We start from the raw sequence: 22,305 nt of genomic DNA, 5'->3' as shown, positions 1-22,305 counted from the left end.
TATGCGCTATTCTTAAAGTTGTGGTGTGTACTCTGCTATTTTCTTACATTTACAAAGATTTTGTAAACTTCATATTTATTGTGTTTGTCATCCTTTGTGTGAACCTAAAACTTAAAACAACCCAATTTTTGTTGACTATAAGACAGTTTCATGGAACGCATGAAATGGCCCGAACATTCGGTAAACAATTTATATTTTATATTAATTTATATTCATATTTTATTTATCTAATTGTGTTCAATTTAATTAAAACTACTCAACAGTTATTGATTCTTTGCGGAGGTCTACCGGAAGTTAAGTTTGGGCCACATAACTTTTGTTTATGTTGTTACCACTATAAACATTATTAGAATAGCCCTCAAATAGTGTACTTAAAGGGGTCATATGGCGCGAATACGTGTTTTTCTGTGTCTTTGGTGTGTTATAAGTTGCCCATGCATGTATTAGACACGTAAAATTGCAAAAATGAAAGTGTCGGAACAAAAGATGCATTCTATCTAAATGCGAATGCTCACCCAGACCTGCCTGAAACGCCTCGTGTAACCACACCCCCACAAACTACGTCAGTTCGTGGTATGATTTGACTAAAACCGCCCAAATGTATACACAAGTAAGGTGGGCGTTCCTGTCAGTACAATTGAAGAGGAACCTGATGTTCCAAATATGGTAAGAGTACATTTCCATCACACACTTGCAGTATTCGACCAATCACTACGCACTGGTTAACTGGCCAATCGTAGCACACCTCGCTTTTCAGAGCGATGAGCTTTCTAAAAAATCTGCACGTTTCAGAGAGGCGGGGCAAAGAGGAGATACAAACATGCACGGTATGTTGAAAATACAGCGTTTTTGAACCTTAAATCGTGTATACACATTGCACTACATCTAAAAGAAACGATAACATTCATTTCAGCCGTGTCATATCACCCCTTTAAGATTAATGATCTACATTTTCTGAAGGTGCACATGCTTTTTTACTGACCATTTGTTCAAAAATAAAGAAAAAGATTTTCAAGCCTCATTATGTTTTCTCTTTCTTCCTTTCATGCAATCTGTCTCTCTTACTGAGGACCATTAATAATGGACCAATAAAAAAGAGGCACTGTCTGGCTGATGGGTCTGAATCGATCTTTGGAGTTACCGGATACACAACCAGCCCCTCATGTACACTTATCTGCTTTATAGCACACACACTACACAAACAAACAAACAGAGGCCTGTTCGCACACACACACACACACACACACACAGTAAGAAATCCACGTGCCAACTCTTGAATCTGCAGCATGTGGAACATTGACATTTTCTTGCAAGATTCCCCACATAAATTAAGCTTGAACAAGTTGTTCAAAACTCTAATCCTTTCTTCAATACAAGTGCATAGTAGCTAGGAAACAAGCACAGACACTAATGTCTAATGTCTCTCTGTATGTCTCACTCTCTCTCTCTCTCTCTCCCCATCTGTCCTCATGAGGGAGGTTGTGATCAGCATTGATTAGCAGGTGAAGGATTTGAGTTTAAACAGATCTATAGTTGAGGCTTTCTAAACAAACCGGTAGCTAACAGACGTTTGTTTACTTTATTGTTAGCCTTGATAACAGTCTCCTGGTTATTCTTAAAGCAATATCAGAGGCAAGTTATTGAGGGCACACATAACATTTACACGTCGGCACAAAGTAAACACAGCAGGGAAACAGATAAATCTGTCTGATACACTACATGAATGTGTTTCAACGGTAGAATAACAGAAAAAAATCATCTTCTGTAGCATCAACTAATGAAGTCTGATTCATGCCCTGTTGAAAAAACCAGCATATGCAGGTTTGGTATGTTTTGGTGTTGGTTTAAGATGGTCCTGTGCTGGTTTAAACTGGTCAAACCAGCATCAAAACATACCTAACCCAACATAAGCAGTTTTTTCAACAGGGTGTTTCAAGTGCCAGGAGGCTTTCTCATACAGTCGAGAGTCAATAGCTTTAAATGTGTGTGTTTGTGGGTGACCTGAAAGCTACTCAGAGTAACCCCCCCCGCACATGTTTGTGCGCTCTTATGCGAGTTTATACAGCGTGCACAGCTGCAAACTAGCACACATCAAATTGCTGCTCTTCCTTTTCCTGTTCTTTAAAGCTGACGGTCGTTTCTGTCAGTTTTGCGAGTCGAGCCGCACAAACTCACTGTCAAAATCAGCCCTCTCAGACGGTCAATGCACAGTCGGTGCGCCGGTCCGACACAGATTAGGCAGCCGTGATGGATAAAACCCTGGACGTTTTTATTCCACAGATTGGGTGTGTGTGCAGATGAGGTGAGCGTGGATGAAAGGGATTATGTGTACGTGACGCTACGTGTTTGCTGGTAATGCTTATCTGGGGTAACTATAGTGTTGTGAACTGGAATACAGTTTTAGAGATTTTTTTTTTTTACGTACAAGGGGGTCCTCGATGCTTAAAGTCAACATCAAACGGTGTTAGCAGTCTGTTTCAACCCATGGTTGTGGACAAACCCAAGCAAAAGTTGGGTTTGTCCATATTTGACCCAACCATGGGTGGAAAGAACCCAGGATTGTTTAGCGTTTTGGAGTGGAAATGGGACATTGAATGAGAAAAATGCAGAGCAGGAGATATATTTATTATATTATAAAATCTCTAATAAATATGACAGGGGGTTGGAGGCGTGACATCATCTGAAAGCTGTTTAGGAGGCGGAGCCTATTGTTACATTTTGATCAAAGATTACAAAAACAAGCTGTTCTCTTTAAAGGACTGTGTGTAAAATGTTCAACAAAGACCAGGAATGCATTGTAAGATGCAAGATCAATTTTAATTTCATATTGACTTCGCATTGGTTTGTTTGTGTGTATGAGTGTGTTTACACACATTTGCACACACACACACACACACACACACACACACACACACACACACACACACACACACACACACACACACACACTCATTCAAAATCCTCAAAGCATTGTTTTTTCTACTGAGGGGGTTACAAACAGTTGTTTCACTTTCATCTTTGTCATTCATTGTCTGATCTCACCATCTGCCTAGTGCCTACTAACCCTCCCCCCTTGGTCGATAGATCATATGTTGTGCAATCATCAAGATCTAAATGTTTTATCCGACATGTTTTAACCAATATGTATGTATTTTCTCGGTTTCTATCATTTTGTCTCTTGACATCAGGGCAAAGCATCAACCCAGTTATAAACACGGTAGAAAATAGATTTTCTGATCGTGTCAAGGATTGACCAACCCTCTTTGATCTCTGGTAAATCTTTTGATGATTTAGGTCAGGGGTTCAGAGCATCTGATCCGAGAGAGGCAACCAGCATCTCAACATAAAATAATGAGGTCGTGACTTTAAAACAAAGGTTCCTTTCTTTGACCTTTTACAGAAAAGAACACAGTTCACAATTCATGTATTAACAAAAATCTTCTTTTGTTTACCATTTAAACACGTCACTGTTTAGGAGAAATATTTAAGATTCTCATTTATGATTCTTTTATATTAAATAATGAATTATAATAATATTTATGTGACCCAGTCTGTGAAATCCATGCTAAAGTCTCAAAACGTAATTCTGAGATAAGAAGCATTAAAGGTATCGTGTGTCATTTTTTGGAGGATCTATTGACAGAAATGCAACATAATATACTTAACTATGTCTTCAGAGGTTTATAAAGACCTTACATAATGAAGCGTTATGTTTTTATTACCTTAGAATGAGCTGTTTCTATCTACATACACCGCGGGTCCCCTTACATGGAATTCACCATGTTGTTTCTACAGTAGCCCTAAACGGACAAACTGCTCTACAGAACGCGTTTCGTAAATGCCTTCTCTCCTTCGAGCAAAGAAGCGAAACGTGACATCTTAGTTCTGTGTCAGCCACAGTAGTGCTTAGAAAGGGAGGGGTGGAATGAGCCATTGGTTGCAATTCGCAACCTCAAGGCTAGATGCCGCTAAATTTCATACACTGGACCTTTAAAGTATTTTACCCATTATTTTATTATGATTTCAATTTTTGACATAGTCTTACTCGGTCAATATTAAGACTAATATTAAGATATCAAGATTATATTTTCACAGAATTTTCTTTACATTATATAAGATGATTTTATGTAGAAAACAGTAAATAACAAAAAATTACTTAAACTGGCATTTCACTGACTGGGTCACATAACGAAGAATAAAAACACTGGCTATAAAACGATTTTAACGCATCAGTGAGTAGGCCTACTTTAACATTCTTTGTTCAAGAACAAGGTAAATTTAATTGGTATTTCCACATCATGAAGACAGATAATATTCTTCTTTTCTTACAAATAATGGCCTTGATTGTCTCTGTGTGAGATTGCAGTCTAATCTTCCTCGTCTTTCCCTTTGCTTGCGTGTTCAATTTTTTCTCTGTTTGAATCATGTGTCACAACGAAGAGACTTAGTTATCATATTTTACAGTAACACCTGCACAGCGCTGGCTTTTTAAATGGTAATTATCCTAAAATCTCTCTTTGTTGCAATCAGAAGGTCACTCGGGATAATAAGCCACATCTGGTAGACCACTGTTCTGAATATTCTAATCACGTACATTTGAATACTGAACATTTATAAGGTCAATTATCAGGTCATATTTTATTTATAAAGAAATTATGTATTTTACTTAACTCAAATATAAACATGGACGCAAATGCAGCTTTGTCACACAACAACAAGCTACATTTGGTGACCTGACATTGTGCCTGCTATTAAAAGCTATCATTGTTTATCAATCATTATGATTTCAGAAACGTTTAGAATGTTACCGGGATCCAATTTGTTGATTGCATATTATCCTTCACTTTGAGCTGATTGCCTGTGTATTTTGTTCCCCCTCCCTGCAGGCTCTGCGCTGAGGAGGACCTGCAGCCTTCCACGTTCCCTTACCTGGAGTATTCTGGATCTCAGGAGGTTTTTTTTACATCACCATGATTAGAAATACCAGGAGATTGTAGCACCGCAGACCACCCACCAAGGCAGGCAACGGCTGGGGAAGGAGCCCACCATATCCAGAATTCAACGTTGGACACATTGAAGCACCATGTAGTGTTTGTTTTTCCACCACAGGGGGGCGGGTTCACTTTGTAGTTCTTTTTTTTTTGTATTATTTTTTATTTTAAGGAGTTGGTCCATAAGGTGAGCCAGAAATGGTCTTGTACACCTCTCCCTACCCCAGTGCCTTACTCAGTTGCCTGAGCCGTCTGTCTTGGGCCTTTGTTTTCCCCTGTTACTGGCTGTTGGACAGGTTGTTGGCCTCCTGCGTACCAACATCGCTGGAGAAACGCAGGCGTTCCCAGGATCCCTGTTCCTTTTTGGTTTTGGGCGTTCTAATCTCTACTCCCCTCTACCTGGTGCTGCTACTGGCATCTTTACCGTTCGCTTTTCTTGGCTTCCTTTTGTGGGCCCCACTGCACAGCATCAGGAAACCTTACCTATACTCCCATCAGAAACCTGACAAACATGGCGCCGAGCAGGGTGTAGCGGCCGGCACCGCGGCAACGCTTACCGAATGGCGTCCGCAAGGTCGCAGCTTTTGCTTTGGAAGTGCCAACATTTGCCTGTTGCCGGACTCGCTGGCACGCTTCAATAACCTGGCAGACACTCAACGACGGGCACGGGAAGTGGGCAAACGCATCCGCAACGGTGCCAACAGACCGCAGATCAAGATATACATCGACTCACCTACCAATACATCAATTAGCGCTGCCTCCTTTTGCAGCCTGGCCACGCAGGGCTTCCGTCGCACCTCTTCTCTGGACCATCGACCCGAGCCTACGGTCACCACTGAAAGCGAAACCGAGGCGTTAACAGAGTGTCCCGTTCACCCCTCAGGAGGTACGAGCTCAGACTGCCCCATTCACAACACCGGAGCCCAGAATTCTGCTGGGTGTCCTCTTCACCCCAATGGAGAAGAACATGCTCCAGATTGCCCCGTTCAACAGTTTGCAGACTCAAACGCCTCCAGCGAGTGTCCAGTGCATAGCAACATCACCCAAAACTCCGAAGACTGTCCTCTCCATCCATCTGGAGTGCAAATCAGCATTACCTCCCCTGATTCTGAACCAGCCGATGCTGAAAAAGGAAACCATCAAGACGGGGATACGGGGAGCCTCGAAAGCCGCACAGCTTCCAGGGAATCCCTGGTTCGATTTCATGCGGCCGATGGAGGCATATCGCCCAATAACACTCTTTCACAACACCGCACCTCAGTGTTCAAACGACCTGTCGGGCGCAAACGCCGTCATGGCGATGACGGCTTCGACCACGAGATCTCCGCCTTCTTCCCAGCCAACCTGGATTTCCTGTGTCTACAGGAAGTGTTCGACAGGCGGGCTACGAACAGACTCAGGAGGCAGCTGCACCGCTACTTCCCCTATGTGCTGAGCGATGTGGGACGCTATGGCTGGAAAGGCTGTTGCTCTCGCTTCAAGTTCTTGAACAGCGGGCTGCTGTTGGCCAGTCGCTACCCTATTTTAGACGCCCGTTATGAGTGTTTCCCCAATGGGCGTAGTGAGGATGCATTGGCAGCTAAGGGAGTTCTTTTTGCCAAGGTGAGTTTGTAATATTTTGTTTACAGTACACCGTAGCTTTGTTTCATATCATAATGTAACGCATTACTCCCGATTAAAATATCTGTGCATTTATGATGTAGAGCAGGGCTATTTAAAGCTACATCGACTTTTAATCCAGATAAAGTTGAAAAGGTTGTTGGTGGCCCTCCAGGAGCGGATTTGAATAGCCTGAAATACAGTATATTGGAGTTAATCGGTTCCATCCTGCAATGGAGAAAGAAGTGTTTAAAGTACACCAAACAGTTCATATTGATTATCAATTTGCCTTCTTTAGTCAGTTTTGTATTTAATATGATGAAATAATCGATTTCACTAATACGGAAATCAGAAGTTAGAGCCTGTGCTTAAAGGCTGTGCTTTATGGCATATGTTCCCTGTAGTCTAAGTTGGACTGATGGTTGGCGTGAACACAAACATTCTGAATAATTTACCACTAGTCCTTTGTAGCCCAAAGGGCCTGTTTGAAACACTCATATATCATGCCTTCAGAAACGCACGCCCTCCTCTCGCGGTTAAAGCTTGGTCGATATACAGAGCAGAAGTGCGCTGGATTATATATGGTCCTAATGGAGCTGCGCATTTATGCTGAAAATGTAGGAAAAGTTTACTCTGAAACGATATTTTATGTTTCTCACAGTGTGACTTTGCTGAGGCTAGCGTTCTCAGTATGAGCCAAAGATTATGATGCATTGAGACACAAAGCCGTGTATGTATGCATTACATGACAGATTATAAATTAAAGGGATAGTATATATATATATATATATATATAAATAAAAATTCTGTCGTCATTTGTTCACCAACATGTTGTTTAAAACCTGTATGACTCTTTCTCCTGTGAAACACAAAAGAAGATATTTTGAGAAATGGTTTTGTGTACATACAATGCATGTCAATGGAGGCCAATGTTGTTCGGTTAGCGACATTCTTCAAAATATCTTCTTTCGTGTTCTGAAAAAGAAAGCAAGTCAAACAGGTTTTAGGATTCAGATAGCATTACTCTCTCTCTGTACGGCAGCCGATGCTGGCCACGCTCCAAACCAGATCTCCTTTCCCTTCGAAAGGGTAAGAGGCCAGCCGTCATTGTATGTCAAACAAAGCTACTAAATACTAACTCTGTGGGCACATGAGAGGCTTGTTAAATATTGAACGTTTTACACAGAGACAACAAGTTAATGCCTTTGGCCTGTACAAGTGCTTACTAAAGATATTCTTACTTGAATTGACGTTCAATCCATCTGCTTTGACAGGACTTATTGACTCCCTTTGGATACATCTCAACAGTCCTGGCTTCTTATTTGTTCAGAAGTAGCCTTGAACTGTAGAATAGGCCTGTGATCCAGTCCTGAACGTTTGAAAATAAGAAGACAGAACTTAAAAGTAGAGTTAACTGCATAGTTACTGTTTGTTTGACACAAATAGCAGAGGAAAGTACTGCTGTGAAAATCCCACGAGGGTCTGGCAATCGGAGCAAAACCGACAATAATTAGCTAGAAAGCTCACACTTCAGTTCTCTACGAGAGCAGGTGTCTTTAGTTTTAATTAACACCGTCAGACAGGAATGTGGGGGTCAGTGCTATTTTCTCTCTCTCTCTCTGTATCTCGCTCAACGAAGCCACTTTTTCAGACTGTGGCTCTGTACTGTATTACTGTGTTAAATTTATTTTCCAAAACAAGACATACAACTCAATATTTTACTACTAATAAAGAAGACGTAGTACTTCAAGACGCAGACGTCAGTATTTTATTTATTTATTTGAAGGAGATAATTCACTCAAACTGCCCAGAAGACCCAATTCACTGAGAAATCTGGCAAAAAAAGCGATGCACTGTTAGTCATGTCAAAAGTAGATTGTTAACAGATGTTAAAACAATGAACAATTCATTTAAAAAGGTTAAGAAAAGCTGTAAAAATGTAGTTAAAAGCTTTTAGTTAGTTACTAATACTGCTTTCACCTCCACCACTGCTGTCACCAGCAAGGCATTATGGGTAATAAATCAGCCTCCGATAAACAAAGACACATGAAGCTGTGTAAAAAGATTTGGAAAATGAATGAATGGAGGCAGGAAGAGAGGGTGGAATGTGTGTGGAGTGGAAATATTCATTAAAAATAGTTCCCATAGGAACGAGTGGTCCTCGGATTAAAGCCTTTCAGTACGTGCGTTCAGTCAGCTTGTTATTATTCAAGAGGCTTCCGTGCTCTCAATGTCAAGGGTAGAACGCAAGATGCACGTGTACTTCTAATTGTTCCATGCTTGCTACGGATGTGTGTACACTCTTGTTTTTGTTACCAGTGTGTTCGGTGTGATGCAATAAATGAATTAATGGTACTGTACAGTATAAATAGTTAAGCCCTAGTACAGTATAGTTTTGTATTCGTATCATTGTTTGCAGATTCATTAATATTATTTATTTTTGACAATTTTATATTGTAGATCAGAATATGTAGTGTTGAAGCGGCTTGTGACAATATACAGTACTTTCTTGTAAAGGATCAATAAAGTATCAATCCATCATTGCAATAAAAGCGAGTCCCTCCCTGTTGCTGTATACATTTGGCCGGTCTACATCTGCCTACATTTTGGTTTCTATATAGTAAGTACTGTGTACAGTATACAGTACACTTCACTGGCCCAATATCATGCTTTATGAAAATTCTGCCTTTTCACAATAGATTATAGATTAAAAGGATAGTTCATGCAAAAATAAAATTTCTGTCATCATTTCTTCACCCTCATGTCATTCAAAACCTGTAAATGACTCTTTGTTCTGCAGAACACAAAAGAAGATATTTTGAGAAATGTCTTAGTGGTTTTGTGTCCATACAATGAAAGTCAATGGGGATCAATGTTGTTTGGTTACCAACGTTCTTCAAAACATCTTCTATTGTGTTCTGCAGAAGAAAGAAAGCCATACAGGTTTGGAATGACATGAAGATGAGTAAATGATGAGAGAATATTTATTTTGGGGTAAAACAACTGCTGCGCTCAGCTCTATTTAAAAAGCTTTGTTAGTCTAAAGCACCAGCAGTCTTCAGCTTCAGCCATGTCTTGGCTTTCTGTGATATCAGCTCAGCAGTCAAGCTGCCAGTGGATTAGACGAACGAGAGGAAGTTAATTAGACCGCCAACCTCTCTCTCCGTTTGTGTGTTCGCTGGACTTAGCGAGCAGATCTAAGAAGTCAAATAATCTTTAACCTTCTAAGAGATCCCTCGACTGGCAGGCAAATTTTAATTAGCACACGGTTCATTATCACGTATTTGCATGTATGCGCAGTTGCGCACACACACACAAACCAACTCGTGCACTCATGTACACTTTGACCCACATAAAATGTTACGCAAGGTCACAGAAACACACGTGCACACATGCGGAAAACACGCAAAACAATTCCGCCCCTCTGAGCTCTGTCTCCACCGGTCCGTCAGTGCAAACACACACACTTAGCGAAGCATGGATAAATGCTTAAAATATTCATACGCAAGAGAGAGGGCAGAAAGATGGAGACAAGGAAGAGAACGAGGTAGAAGACAGCAAAGAAAGAGTTTTAGTCGGGTCGGCCCAAGACTATGAGCTCATAAGACACAGGAAGTCTCTCATTAACGTGATCAAATCTACAAATCAATTCTGAGAAAAAAACAATGACATTTATTATCTCTCGCTGCTCAAATGCAGATCTTGGGTTTTTTGGAGACTGACTTTAGGGGCTGTTGTGTTTTGAGGTTGCTTTCCGTAATGCAGCTCTCAGCATTTTGAATAGAAGTCCTTGTTGGGATTGAGCCAGTTGAATGATTTACACTGAATGGACCGTCTGGATGAACACAGTGCACAGAGGCTCCAGCCCTGGAAATATAATACACTTTCCTTGTTTTCTAGTCGTAAAACATTTCTGACGAGAAAAAAATATTGCCAAGTGCACCTTGAATCTGAAATGTAAATACAATAGTAACAAAAACAAAAATATATAAAACAGTTTAAAGGTCTGGTGTGTATTTTTTGGGGGGATCTATTGAAAAAAAATGCTATATAAATATACATAACTATGTCTTCAGATGTGTATAAAGACTTGACACAATGAAGCGCTATTTCTGTCTACATAAGCGGGTCCCCTTGCATGGAATTGTCTATTGTTTCTACAGAAGCCTTAAACGGACAAACTGCTGTACAGAGCGCGTTTCGTAAATCAGTGGTGTAAAGTATTGGAGTAAATGTACTTAGTTACTTTACTTAAGTATCTTTTTGGCTACTTTGTAGTTGTACTGCGTATTAAAGATATTAGCAACTTTTACTCTCTACTTAACTACATTTTTGAACAAGTATATGTACTCTTTACTCCACTACATTTGTAATGACTAATGCAATTACACATTACATTTTGCATGGCACCTATCTTATAATTAATATTGCCATTTACAGGGCAATGAAGGTACTACAATCTTGTGGATTTTGCCCTAACTTACAAAAACTTGTCAACATGGCTTCTTTATATGAATATGAGTGCAGTATCAGGTAGATGTCAATCGCTGGCGGTTTATACATGGTTAGCCCTTACCCGCTATTTCTACAGTAATATATTGGCAACACTGTTGCCAGCTAGTTACTGTAGGTCACACATCTACAAAAGCTCTTATTTTTAAAACTAACTCTTCCTAAATGTGCTCTAAACATGTTTGCTCAAAATTTGACCATGTGGTGGGACTATTGCCATGAAGTGATGTAAACCAGTAAAAAGAATGTATAGTATTTCAATTTTCAAAAGTGCTCTCACACTATATAGACAAAATATTAACCTATAGAATGAGTCGGACACAGAGAAATGAACAATCCACATATGAATCTCAACAATGGTGACAATCAACTGAACAGCTTCATGCTGCAATGCATGCTGGGTACATAGTACAAAACTCATTCATGATTGTTTGTCACCATTGATGAGGTTTGTATGTCAAGTGTCTAACTGTGTCTCAATTGCAAAGAAAGATTTTCTGACAGAGATCTTTCCATTATAACATGTAATCACTTTACCAAACATATCTTAATAAATCTTAAATGCTATATTATTATTATTTAATGATTGAATTCTTTCAGATGTATCTTCAGTTACTAAGCAAACATAAAGTTGCGGTTCCTGTAAAGTCCCTTTCAGTGTTATTGTATAAGTGTACATTTTAAAGCTACAAGAAAGTCAAAGAGTCCAACCAAAGCAAACACTGATCGCCATAATGGTGACTTAAAACATAATTGAACCACTATGAACTAGAGTTAAATCTCAATAAGATCTTACACAGATGACAGAAATAAAGTGAAAGTGGTGTCTGTAATATGTGAAGATGTTATTGATGTTTGTGTTTAATTCTCCTCTGGTGAAATCTTGACAGATTTATTGTGTTCATCTGTTATTTACACTTGTTCATCTAAGACTGTGTGACTTAAGTGCGTTAATAGATTCTTTAATAATGTATCTTCAAACAGCCATTGCAGTAGTTTACTGTAAAACACCTACAGTAACTAGCTGGCAACAGTGTTGCCAATATATTACTGTAGAAATGGCAGGTAAGGGCTAACAGTGTATGTGAAATGAGGACATGACTGCAGCTGGCGATGAGGCCCAAACCAGCATGTCCAGTGCAAAAAGGCTTTGACTTTTTAATTCTACTTAACATTATTTTATTTATCTGTTATATTGAAGAGACCTTTTTGAAGGACTTTGGTTTACTTATGAGCACTTGAGCTTAAATGAGACTTAGGGTGTTTGTAATGACGTAGGTTATGGTGTCGACCATGATTTGTTGCAATTTTGAGGTGTTCAGTCTTATTATGATTTAAGAAAATAAATGCGATTGCTCTCCTCACAAATCAACTGTTTCTAGTTTTTCACTGACGTGTCTCTTAAGTGTTGAGGACTAGTGCTGCTTTGAGCCTACATTCAGTATGAGTAAAATACTCAAGTACTGTTCAAATCAGATACTCGAAGACTTTTACTCAAGTCGTTTTGAAATTGGTGACTTGTAACTTGTAATGGAGTAATTTTCACTGCAAGGTATCTGTACTTTTACTTAAGTATGGTTTTCAGGTACTCTTTACACCTCTGTCGTAAATACAAAGAAACGAAAAAGTGACAAAATTGTCCTGTGTCAGCCCCCATAGCGCTTTGGAATTGGTTGCAGTTTGCAATCTCACCGCTAGATGCCGCTAAATTTCATACACTGGACCTTTAAATGCGTTCCCTTGTGTCAGGCTAAATTCATTTTTTAGACATTTGTGTAGAAAAAGAATAACGCTTAAATAGGAAGCATTATAATTCGACATTGCAGTGCCTGAATAATATGACTAAGCGAGCAGGTGTTTTGGACAGCTCAGAGGTGTTCATGTTGTGACTGTAACCTTTTAACACGGTCCCCAGACGACCCACGGGCAGATAAAAGGAATCCAGAATGTTATGACAGAAGAGCGACGTGCCGACTGTGAGAGAGATACAAACTGCACTCCGGGTGTCGAAAGCACTTCATAAATGATTTGGCATTTCAAAGTTTTGATATAGTAAAGTCATCACGTTTTATTTTGTCCTCTCTCTTTTAGGTGCAGGTAGGACGCTCCGCTCAGGAACAACGGGTTGTCGGATATATCACGTGTACTCATCTGCATGCTGTTGAAGGTGGGTGTCTGTAACAAATATACACAATAGACAGCACACATTCGACATATCGTCCTGAAACCTTGGATGTCCACATTGGCCTTTTTTTTAGGAAATGGAAAACACACTTTACTTTTGATGATTAAATATGATTAAATGATTAATACTGTGTTATCAAAGTTGACGAGCACTTTTTATTGATTAGATATTTGCAAAAACCAGTGACAAACATGGTGACTAATTATAATGATTTATGGCAACAAATTAAAATGACGAAATATGGAGATACAAGGTGTTTAGATTAGATATCTAGTGGTTATTGCTTTTCTAAGCAATTTACTTCTTTTTTTACCAGGCAGATAATAAAATGAAAAATCCCATAGATTTGACTAGAGCCATGTCTATGAACCTGAATCTCATACTTGATATTGGGCTTTTTTACTTTTTTAATCACACAGGACACCTTAGCAACCGCAAATAAAATGTCCCTGGCAACCACCTAGAATACTTTAGTGACTGCATAGCGATGCCCTAGCAACCCTCCAAAGAACCCCAGGATTGTTATGCAAGTTTTGCATTATATAAAATCATGAATTTATACACCCCATTTGTACGTTTTAGTTTGTTTTAGTTTACTCTGCTTTTTTATTTTTTATATAATAATCGTATCACATTGTATGAATTCATACAAATTAGGCTGAATTAGACATTATCTAGTCCGCTTATAAAGCTGTTGTGTTTGAGGGAACACACAGCAGGTCTCCACATTGTTTTGATTTTGAGGTTTTACTGTGTTTAATGGAACAATACGGCCCCACATACATAGCAAAACCAGACGCACAAACCCAAACCCCGCCCCGGCCGTGATGCGGATCTCTGACTTGTGACGTTGAGTGAAACTGACAGGTTCGTCCGGATCTACTGTGTGGTAGCACACATCCGAGTAGATTTCCACATAAAGAGAGGAAAAAAGAGAAAGAGAGAGATGCACATAAAAGTCAAGCAGTGCTTATGTGTGCAAAATAAAAGGCTCTATATTTTATCGCACATCTGACCAAATCGACACTTCACATACAGCGCCCTGTGACATCACTGCATGTTGACCCCTCTTCTCCGCCGCTCAGATTAATCAACGTGTCCCGCTCGCCCACAGGGTCTCCGTTCCCATGGCGACAGGCTCCTCACCGATCCTAGAGTCAGCCCTATTTAAAGCTCGCAGTCTCCAGCGCTCATTTTTTACGAAGACAATCTTGCTATTCCGGGATCCTCCTACGGCTCCGTGTGTCTGCCACCCGTTCTAATTATAGAGCGAGGGCTATTTCAGGAGCGTAAATGAAACATAGGGGAAAGAGGCAAGAGAAGGATAGCGAGACCTGATTATGTTGGAGATGATGTTGGACGGACACTTCCAGGGACGACCGCCGCTCGGTTAATAGAAGGAGGCAGGGCCGTCTCTGGATATTCTCAAGCCCTTGTTTGCTGTCAAAGCGTGTGCGTGTTATAGAGTTCGAGCGCGGAGGTGGATTTAAGTTATCCCACTGACATACACACATGTATGTGAGGTTTCTTGACTTGAATACATTTTTGCTCTTTTATAGCCCAGGAGATCTCAGTTATGGTTCAGGTATAACTTTGTTTCAGATGATTCTCTTGAAATTGGTTTGAAAAAAGAGACAATTAAGGTGAAATAAGAGAATAGGGCTAAAAATATAAAACCCTCAACTGGTTGGTATTGCGAAATAAAAACCAATATGCGGATCAAGTGTTGAGAAAACTTGTATTTCAGATTTAGTAGTACTCGGCAAACCTGGGCGCAATGTTTTGCTCACCGTTTCATCACTGAATTTAAATGTGATTTAACCTTTTTCTTTATTTCTCTGCCTTTGTCAGATCTCGTCTGCTCCTTCTATATGCTCATGCGCTTTCTATTTTATTTCTTCTCTGGTCTTATTAATTCTCTTCATCTGCCAGAAGTTCAGAATGAGTCGCGAGAATGTGACACCTCAGCGCGACGTTACTTCATTAAATTACACAGAAATTAAACTAGCTGCGTGCTTGTGTTCTTTATTAAATAAAATTCGCCGTAAAATGGAATTTGTGCATTTTGTTCGATTTCGCTTTATTGTTTGTGTGAATGTCTCCCTCTCTCAGGTGATTCGTCTGTGCGGTGCGAGCAGCTAGATCTGTTACTGGAGTGGGGCTCTGAGTTCAGGAGGGCCACCTCGGGGTCGCCAGATGAGGAGAAGGTTCTGGAAGATCAGGTGGCCTTTGACGTCATACTTGGAGACCTCAACTTTGACAACTGCTCCTCGGGTAAAAGCGTTTGGCCGGATAAACGTCAAATACAACCTACAACCCAGCGGAAATAAAACGGCATTAAAGCAATACGACATTACTGTTTAAAAAAGAACTACATTTATTAATACTTGTTAATTATTTTGATCATATTACATTTTTGGATCAAATTAGTTAAACTGTAAGATTTAATGCATGTCAGGTTTGACCAGGGCTTCATTTTAAAAGATTGCTCTTGATATAGCCTTGAGGTTGACTCATCAAGTGAGATTTTAGAACCAGATCTATTCTTATTTTACATTTGTATTATTGTACATCTTATAAAATAGATTTGTAAATGTAAACTTGCTAGGGTTTTTTCAATGTGGAAACAATGAATTGGCATTGTGTGACCAGGAGGAGGCAATATAGACCTTTCCTAAAACTCTGTATATCTCTCTCATGCCGTTTCTCTGTTTGGTTCTTTTTTCTCCAGAGGATAAGCTGGAACAGCAGCATTCTCTCTTCACTCAGTATAAAGACCCGTGTCGTCTCGGCCCTGGAGAGGACAAACCATGGGCCCTGGGTGAGTTTAACATCAGACAATAAGAGTCTAGCTGGTGTAAAAGTATTTTATAATAAATTGTTTTTTATAAACAATTTTAGATTAAATATGTGTGACACCACTAACATAATCAAAATATCTGACAATTTATAGGCTTATATATCGCTCTGTCTACTTGTGACTATAGGGTTGTCACTATATCATAAACATATCTTACGATACTATACTGAAGTATGATAATACCAAGTCGGATTGCGATGCTGTGCCATGTTCATAATTCAAATCTAAAAAATAACCCAAAATACACAAATACCGTATATGAAACAGTTTATTTTTACTATAGTAAACTATGTTATACTGTAATATATTACATATGCAATATACAGTATTAATATATATTGCATATGCAACATTATACTACCGTTATAATATAAAATAGAGCGGCACGGTGGGTACTTTGATGCTATAGCATCGCTATGCTACCGTAGCACCGGTACACCTTTTCAACCCTACTTGTGACACAAAAACAACTTTTAATTCAGTTGATAAACTTAACAATGTTGGTTTTGTTCATAAACCTTTGTGCCACTTGTCCAGGACATTCATCATGTAGGTGCAACTTAAAACCAAGCACCCACATGCTTTCATTTTCTCAAAAGCTCCACAAACCTCAAGCTCATCTCTTTTAGCATTGCATCAGGTTGACTGAAGAGTCCTCCACATCAGGGATAAATTAGATGGCACACGGCCGTCCCCACCGCGGTCGCACACAGATGGTGCACTAGTTGAGCTGGCGGGGGACCACCGGAGGGAAGTTGTTGCCCAGCCCTGCTTCCAAAATAGATCTAAAGGTTTTTTATGACACTTTAGATTTTAGCGGGGTGCTGCATGTGGGCATGTTCCACTTCTCTTTTGTAGCACACCCTGTTTTTTCTCTGTCCTCTGGGCTTCCGAACCTCCGAGGTCAAGATGAAATGAAAAACAAAACTATTTTTTAAATGACCTCTAGAAAAATGAGACACTTTTGCCAAAATGTGGGTTTAGTTTTTAAGCTTTTAGTTTTTAAACACGGTTCGAACGGGATCAGTTTAGATTTAAACAAAGAATTACATGTAGAATTAAAGTGATAGTTCACCCAAAAGTTTTCTTTTCTTCTGCAGACACAATAGAAGATATTTTGAAGAACGTTGGTAACCGAACAACGGTGGTACCCATTCACTTCTATTGTGTGGATACAAAACCAATTGAAGTCAATGGATACTGTCACTGTTTGGTTACCAACATTTTTCAAAATATCTTCTTGTGTGTTCTGGAGCAGAAAGGAAGAACCACAGGTTTAAAATGACAAGGGCGTGACAAAATGATGACAGAATTTTCATTTTTGGGTGAACTATCCCATTAAACTATTAGAATTAAGGATCCTGCATCACTCTGTATGGCAATGGTTATTTATCTAGGTAAAAAAAGTAGGTAAAGGCCATAATAAATGTACACCAGTCAGCGCAATGACAAATTTAGATTTAGTTACAGTAGTCAACAAAGGAGAAGCATTACTGTACATTACTGCAAACACAGACATTATTATCCCGACAGGATTAGATTTCTTAGAGCGTGCTTAATTTAGCTGAAAAACAGGGAAAAAGGCAGATGTGTTAAATTCTGATCAATCTGAAATGACAAATTATAATATTACCTTTATAAAATAATCATATTTTATACAGCAAGTACAAAATATGCATTGCATTGGCTTTAAATTGGTTGCATTCATTTTATTAAATTCCCAAGACATTTTTTTAAAAAGCATTTAATAAAAGTGCGTCAGTCAGAAAGATCACCTTCATCTGAATATAGCCCTCTGGAAAGTACTGGAAGACCTCATCTGCATTCTAGAACCAGTGAAGCAGTAAGAACAGAGAACAGAGTTGAGGGGGAACCTTAGAAACCTATTATGGTTATACTGTATATATCAGAACTACTGTTTGACTCATAAGATTTTCCCTTGAGCTTATTTTAATAGTGTGTGATACCCCGGGTGGCTCCACTGGGTTTATTCTCTAGAGGCGTTAAAGAATTAAAGAAATCTTAATTGCAGAAGGATGTCATATATCTTGTACATGAGTGACACTCTATTAAATAATGAAAACTGTCAGACTTTTCTTTTTTAAATTAAATGCAGTGCTGTTGATGTTAAAAGGGCAAAGATGGATTGTGTAATTTAGAAGAGATGAATGATTCAGAGGCCAATGATTTTACTACTCAACTCAACTTTATTTATATAGCGCTTTTACAATTTTCATTGTTACAAAGCAGCTGTACATGAGACACATTGACTACAAGCAAAACAATCAAAGTTGTACCTGCAAAAACAAGAAAAGGTTGAAAACACAGAAGACAGACACACCCACACACAAAACACTCCACACACACAACACGCACACGCACCAACACACACAGACACAGAGACACACACACACACACACACACACACGTACACACACAGACAAGTACGCACACACACACACGCTCAGTGAGAGCACACATTTAGGATAAAGGAGAGAGAAGCACAGGTCAAATATAACAGATAATAAATTCCTATATGCAATATTAATTAAGTAAAACTTTAAGATTCTAAAGCAGCCCCCCCGGTCAGGCAGATAGTGCAAAAACAGTATGCAAACGGTGGCGAGGAACCCAAAACTCTAATCGAGAAAAAAAACCTCAGGAGAACCCAGGCCCAACCAGGGGATTCCAGTTCCCCTCTGGCAAAAGCTGCTGCCTCTGCACAAGCTCCAGAGAACTTGCACAACAAGGCTAAATAAAATAAATAAACTTAATAATAAAATAAATTATAGTTTAAGATTATCATTAATAATCTAATAGCATTTGAAGTTTTGTGGTGAAGACATGTCAAGAGACCGCGTCCTTCTTTATCCAGCTCTATCATCTCAGCTCTTGTCAGGTCCCCACTTCCCATTCTCCGCTCTACCATCAGGTCAGGCCATGAACTGCATCCTGCTCGCTGTGGTAACCTTGGAACAATGAGACAAGACTGGCTGAGAGTAGAGTACTGTTCTGTACTCTTTGATGCAACAAGTACATCAGTTGTGTTTTTGGTTCCGGTTGATCTAACTAATGCAGCCTAAACCCTCTGAAGATTTATATTATGGAAGAGTAGTGTATGCAAGATTAAAAAGATGCGTCTTTAGTCTAGATTTAAACTGACAGAGTGTGTCTGCCTCCCGGACAGTGCAGGGAAGACTATTCCAAAGTTTAGGCGCTAGATAGGAAAAGGATCTACCACCTGCACTTGATTTTGAAATTCTAGGTATTACCAACTGACAGGACGCCTGAGAGCGTAATGCACGTGAAGGACTGTAATACAAAAGGAGTTCATTCAAGTACTGAGGAGCTAAACCATGTAAGGCTTTATAGGTAATAAGCAAGATTTTAAAGTTAACGCGATGCTTTATAGGTAACCAGTGCAAGGTTGACAGAACCGGGCTAATATGTTCATACTTTTTTGTACGTGTAAGAACTCGAGCTGCCGCGTTTTGGACCAATTGGAGTTTTTGTAATAAGCCTGCAGGGCAACCACCTAACAGTGCATTACAGTAATCTAGTCTTGATGTCATGAATGCATGAATTAACTTCTCTGCATCTGAGATTGACAGCATATGACGTAGTTTAGATATATTCTTAAAATGGAAAAACGCAATTTTACAGGTGTTGGCGACGTGGCTCTCAAATGACAGATTACTATCGAATAGAACGCCAAGATTCTTTGCTGACGACGAGGGTTTTATGGAACATCCGTCAATAGTTAAACAGTATTCTTGGTTGTTACTTATAGCAGTTTTCGGTCCAATAAGTAACACTTCCGTTTTGTCCGAGTTCAGTAATAAAAAGTTGTTACTCATCCAGTTTTTTATATCGACTATGCATTCCATTATTCGATGGAACTGCTGTGTTTCATGAGGCTTCGAGGAAATATAAAGTTGAGTATCATCAGCATAACAGTGAAAGCTAACTCCGTGTCGCTTTATTATATCTCCTAGAGGTAGCATGTATAATGCGAAGAGCAGAGGCCCTAAGACTGAGCCCTGTGGTACACCGTACTGGACTTGCGATTTGCGTGACACCTCATTGTTTATTGCTACAAATTGAAAACGGTCGGATAAATAAGATTTAAACCATTTCAAAGCTATTCCCTTAATGCCGACATAATTTTCGAGTCTATGTAGGAGTGTGCTGTGGTCAATGGTATCGAATGCAGCACTAAGGTCTAGCAGCACCAATAACGAGATACAACCTCGGTCAGACGCCAATAGCAGATCATTTGTAACTCTGATCAAAGCAGTCTCTGTACTGTGACATGCTCTAAATCCAGACTGGAATTCTTCATTGATGTCATTCCTTTGGAGGAAGGAGCATAATTGAGTTGAAACTACTTTTTCCAGAACTTTAGATATGAAAGGTAGATTCGATATAGGCCTGTAGTTCCTTAGTTCTCTAGGGTCGAGTTGGGGTTTTTTGACAAGGGGCCTTATAACAGCCACCTTATATGCTTTAGGCACATGTCCTAATGTCAGAGATGAGTTAATAATACCAAGAAGAGGATCTATAATTTCTGGGAGCATCTCTTTCAGTAGATTTGTAGGTATAGGGTCTAGTATGCATGTTGTTGATTTAGATGATCTAATAATTTTAGACAGCTCATCTTGATCTACGGTATAAAATAATTGCATTTTCTCCTTAAGGGCGCTGTAGTTAGTTTGTTCAGCGGGTTTCACTTCTGATTGCATTGTTATAATTTTTTCTCTAATATCTTGGATTTTATATGTGAAGTAGTTCATAAATTCATCACTGCTATGCTGATATACAGGATCAGAAGTCACTGACGATTTATTTTTTGTTAATTTAGCCACCGTGTTAAATAAAAACCTAGGGTTGTGCTGGTTTTCTTCTATTAGTGATGAAAAGTAGGCGGATCTAGAAGTTATTAGGGCTTTCCTGTATTTTCGAATACTATCCTTCCATGCTGTACGAAATACCTCTAATTTAGTTTTCTTAAAGTTGCGCTCCATTTTTCGGGCCGCTTTCTTTAGAGCCTGAGTGTGTTCATTATACCACGGTGTGGGGCTGCCATTTTTAATCTTCTTTAAACGTAGAGGAGCAACTGTGTCTAGCGTTACCGAGAAGGTGGAATTAAAATTTTCAGTGGTAATGTCAAGATCTTCAACGTTATTTCTCATGATTTGAGACAATTCGGGCAGATTATCGAGAAACGCATCTTTGGTAGTTGAAGTTATTGTTCTACCATATTTGTAACAATGAGTTTTATTTGCAGCCGTAGGCCAGTGAAGCAAACATAATACCAGATAATGATCCGAAATGTCTTCACTCTGCTGAAGGATTTTAACGTCGTCCACATTTATACCGTAAGACAGTATTAAATCTAAAGTATGATTACGAAGGTGAGTGGGTCCTGACACATGTTGACTAATGCCCATGGAGTTAAGAGTGTCTTTGAAAGCCATTCCTAAGGCATCTGTAACGTTATCTACGTGGATGTTAAAGTCACCAACGACAAGGAGTCTATCTGCGGCCAGTACTAGTTCTGATAAGAACCCACCAAATTCTTTAATAAAATCTGTGTGGTGCCCTGGAGGCCTATATACAATAGCTAGAATTAATTTAAAAAGTGTTTTATCTTTAGTATTAGGTGTTGAAACATGAAGAACCATGACTTCAAAAGAATTATATTTAGAGTTCGACTTCTGGGAAATGCTAAGAGAGTTATTGTAAAGTGCTGCGACACCTACCATCAGTATATGTCAGCTGTTCACTATATATCTATGCATATACCTCCAATTTATGTAGTAAGAAGAAATTAAAAGTTTTTCGTCATTTACTTGCCCTCATGTCATTCCAAAATCAGTACATTTTTTTATACTGCAGAACACAAAAGAAGATATTTTGAAGAATGTTAGTAACCAAACAACATTGGCCCCCATTGACTTTCATTGTATTGACACAAAACCACAGTCATTTCACAATTTTTTATTTTTGGGGTGAACTATCCCTTTAAGAACCATTGTATATAACCTGTCCTGTACATTGTGTTTGTACAGGTACACTGCTGGACACGAGCGGGCTATATGACGACGAAGTCAGCTCACCAGAGAGCCTTCAAAAGTAGGTTGAACATAACGTTCAAA

General features: G+C 39.2%; 1 protein-coding gene across 2 annotated transcripts in view; it reads left to right on the top strand.

The window, feature by feature from the left end:
• The window catches only part of smpd3 (sphingomyelin phosphodiesterase 3), a 34,184-nt gene that overhangs the window by 10,207 nt on the left and 1,672 nt on the right, over positions 1–22,305 (top strand). The window contains exons 1-6 of one of the 2 annotated variants that reach the window (XM_057329871.1): positions 2,121–2,302; positions 4,887–6,593; positions 13,194–13,269; positions 15,400–15,561; positions 16,019–16,108; positions 22,219–22,282. In XM_057329871.1, coding sequence (XP_057185854.1) covers positions 5,190–6,593; positions 13,194–13,269; positions 15,400–15,561; positions 16,019–16,108; positions 22,219–22,282 — 1,796 coding nt within the window. In that variant the 5' untranslated portion in view covers positions 2,121–2,302; positions 4,887–5,189. Of the gene's footprint in view, positions 1–2,120; positions 2,303–4,886; positions 6,594–13,193; positions 13,270–15,399; positions 15,562–16,018; positions 16,109–22,218; positions 22,283–22,305 lie in introns of those variants that run through there. The other variant, XM_057329870.1, reaches the window with a different exon arrangement.

Source organism: Triplophysa rosa, linkage group LG3 (genome assembly GCF_024868665.1).
Source record: "Triplophysa rosa linkage group LG3, Trosa_1v2, whole genome shotgun sequence".
NCBI lineage: Eukaryota > Metazoa > Chordata > Actinopteri > Cypriniformes > Nemacheilidae > Triplophysa > Triplophysa rosa.
Note: the sequence above shows the minus strand (reverse complement) of the source record. Positions and strands in the feature narration are given on the sequence as shown.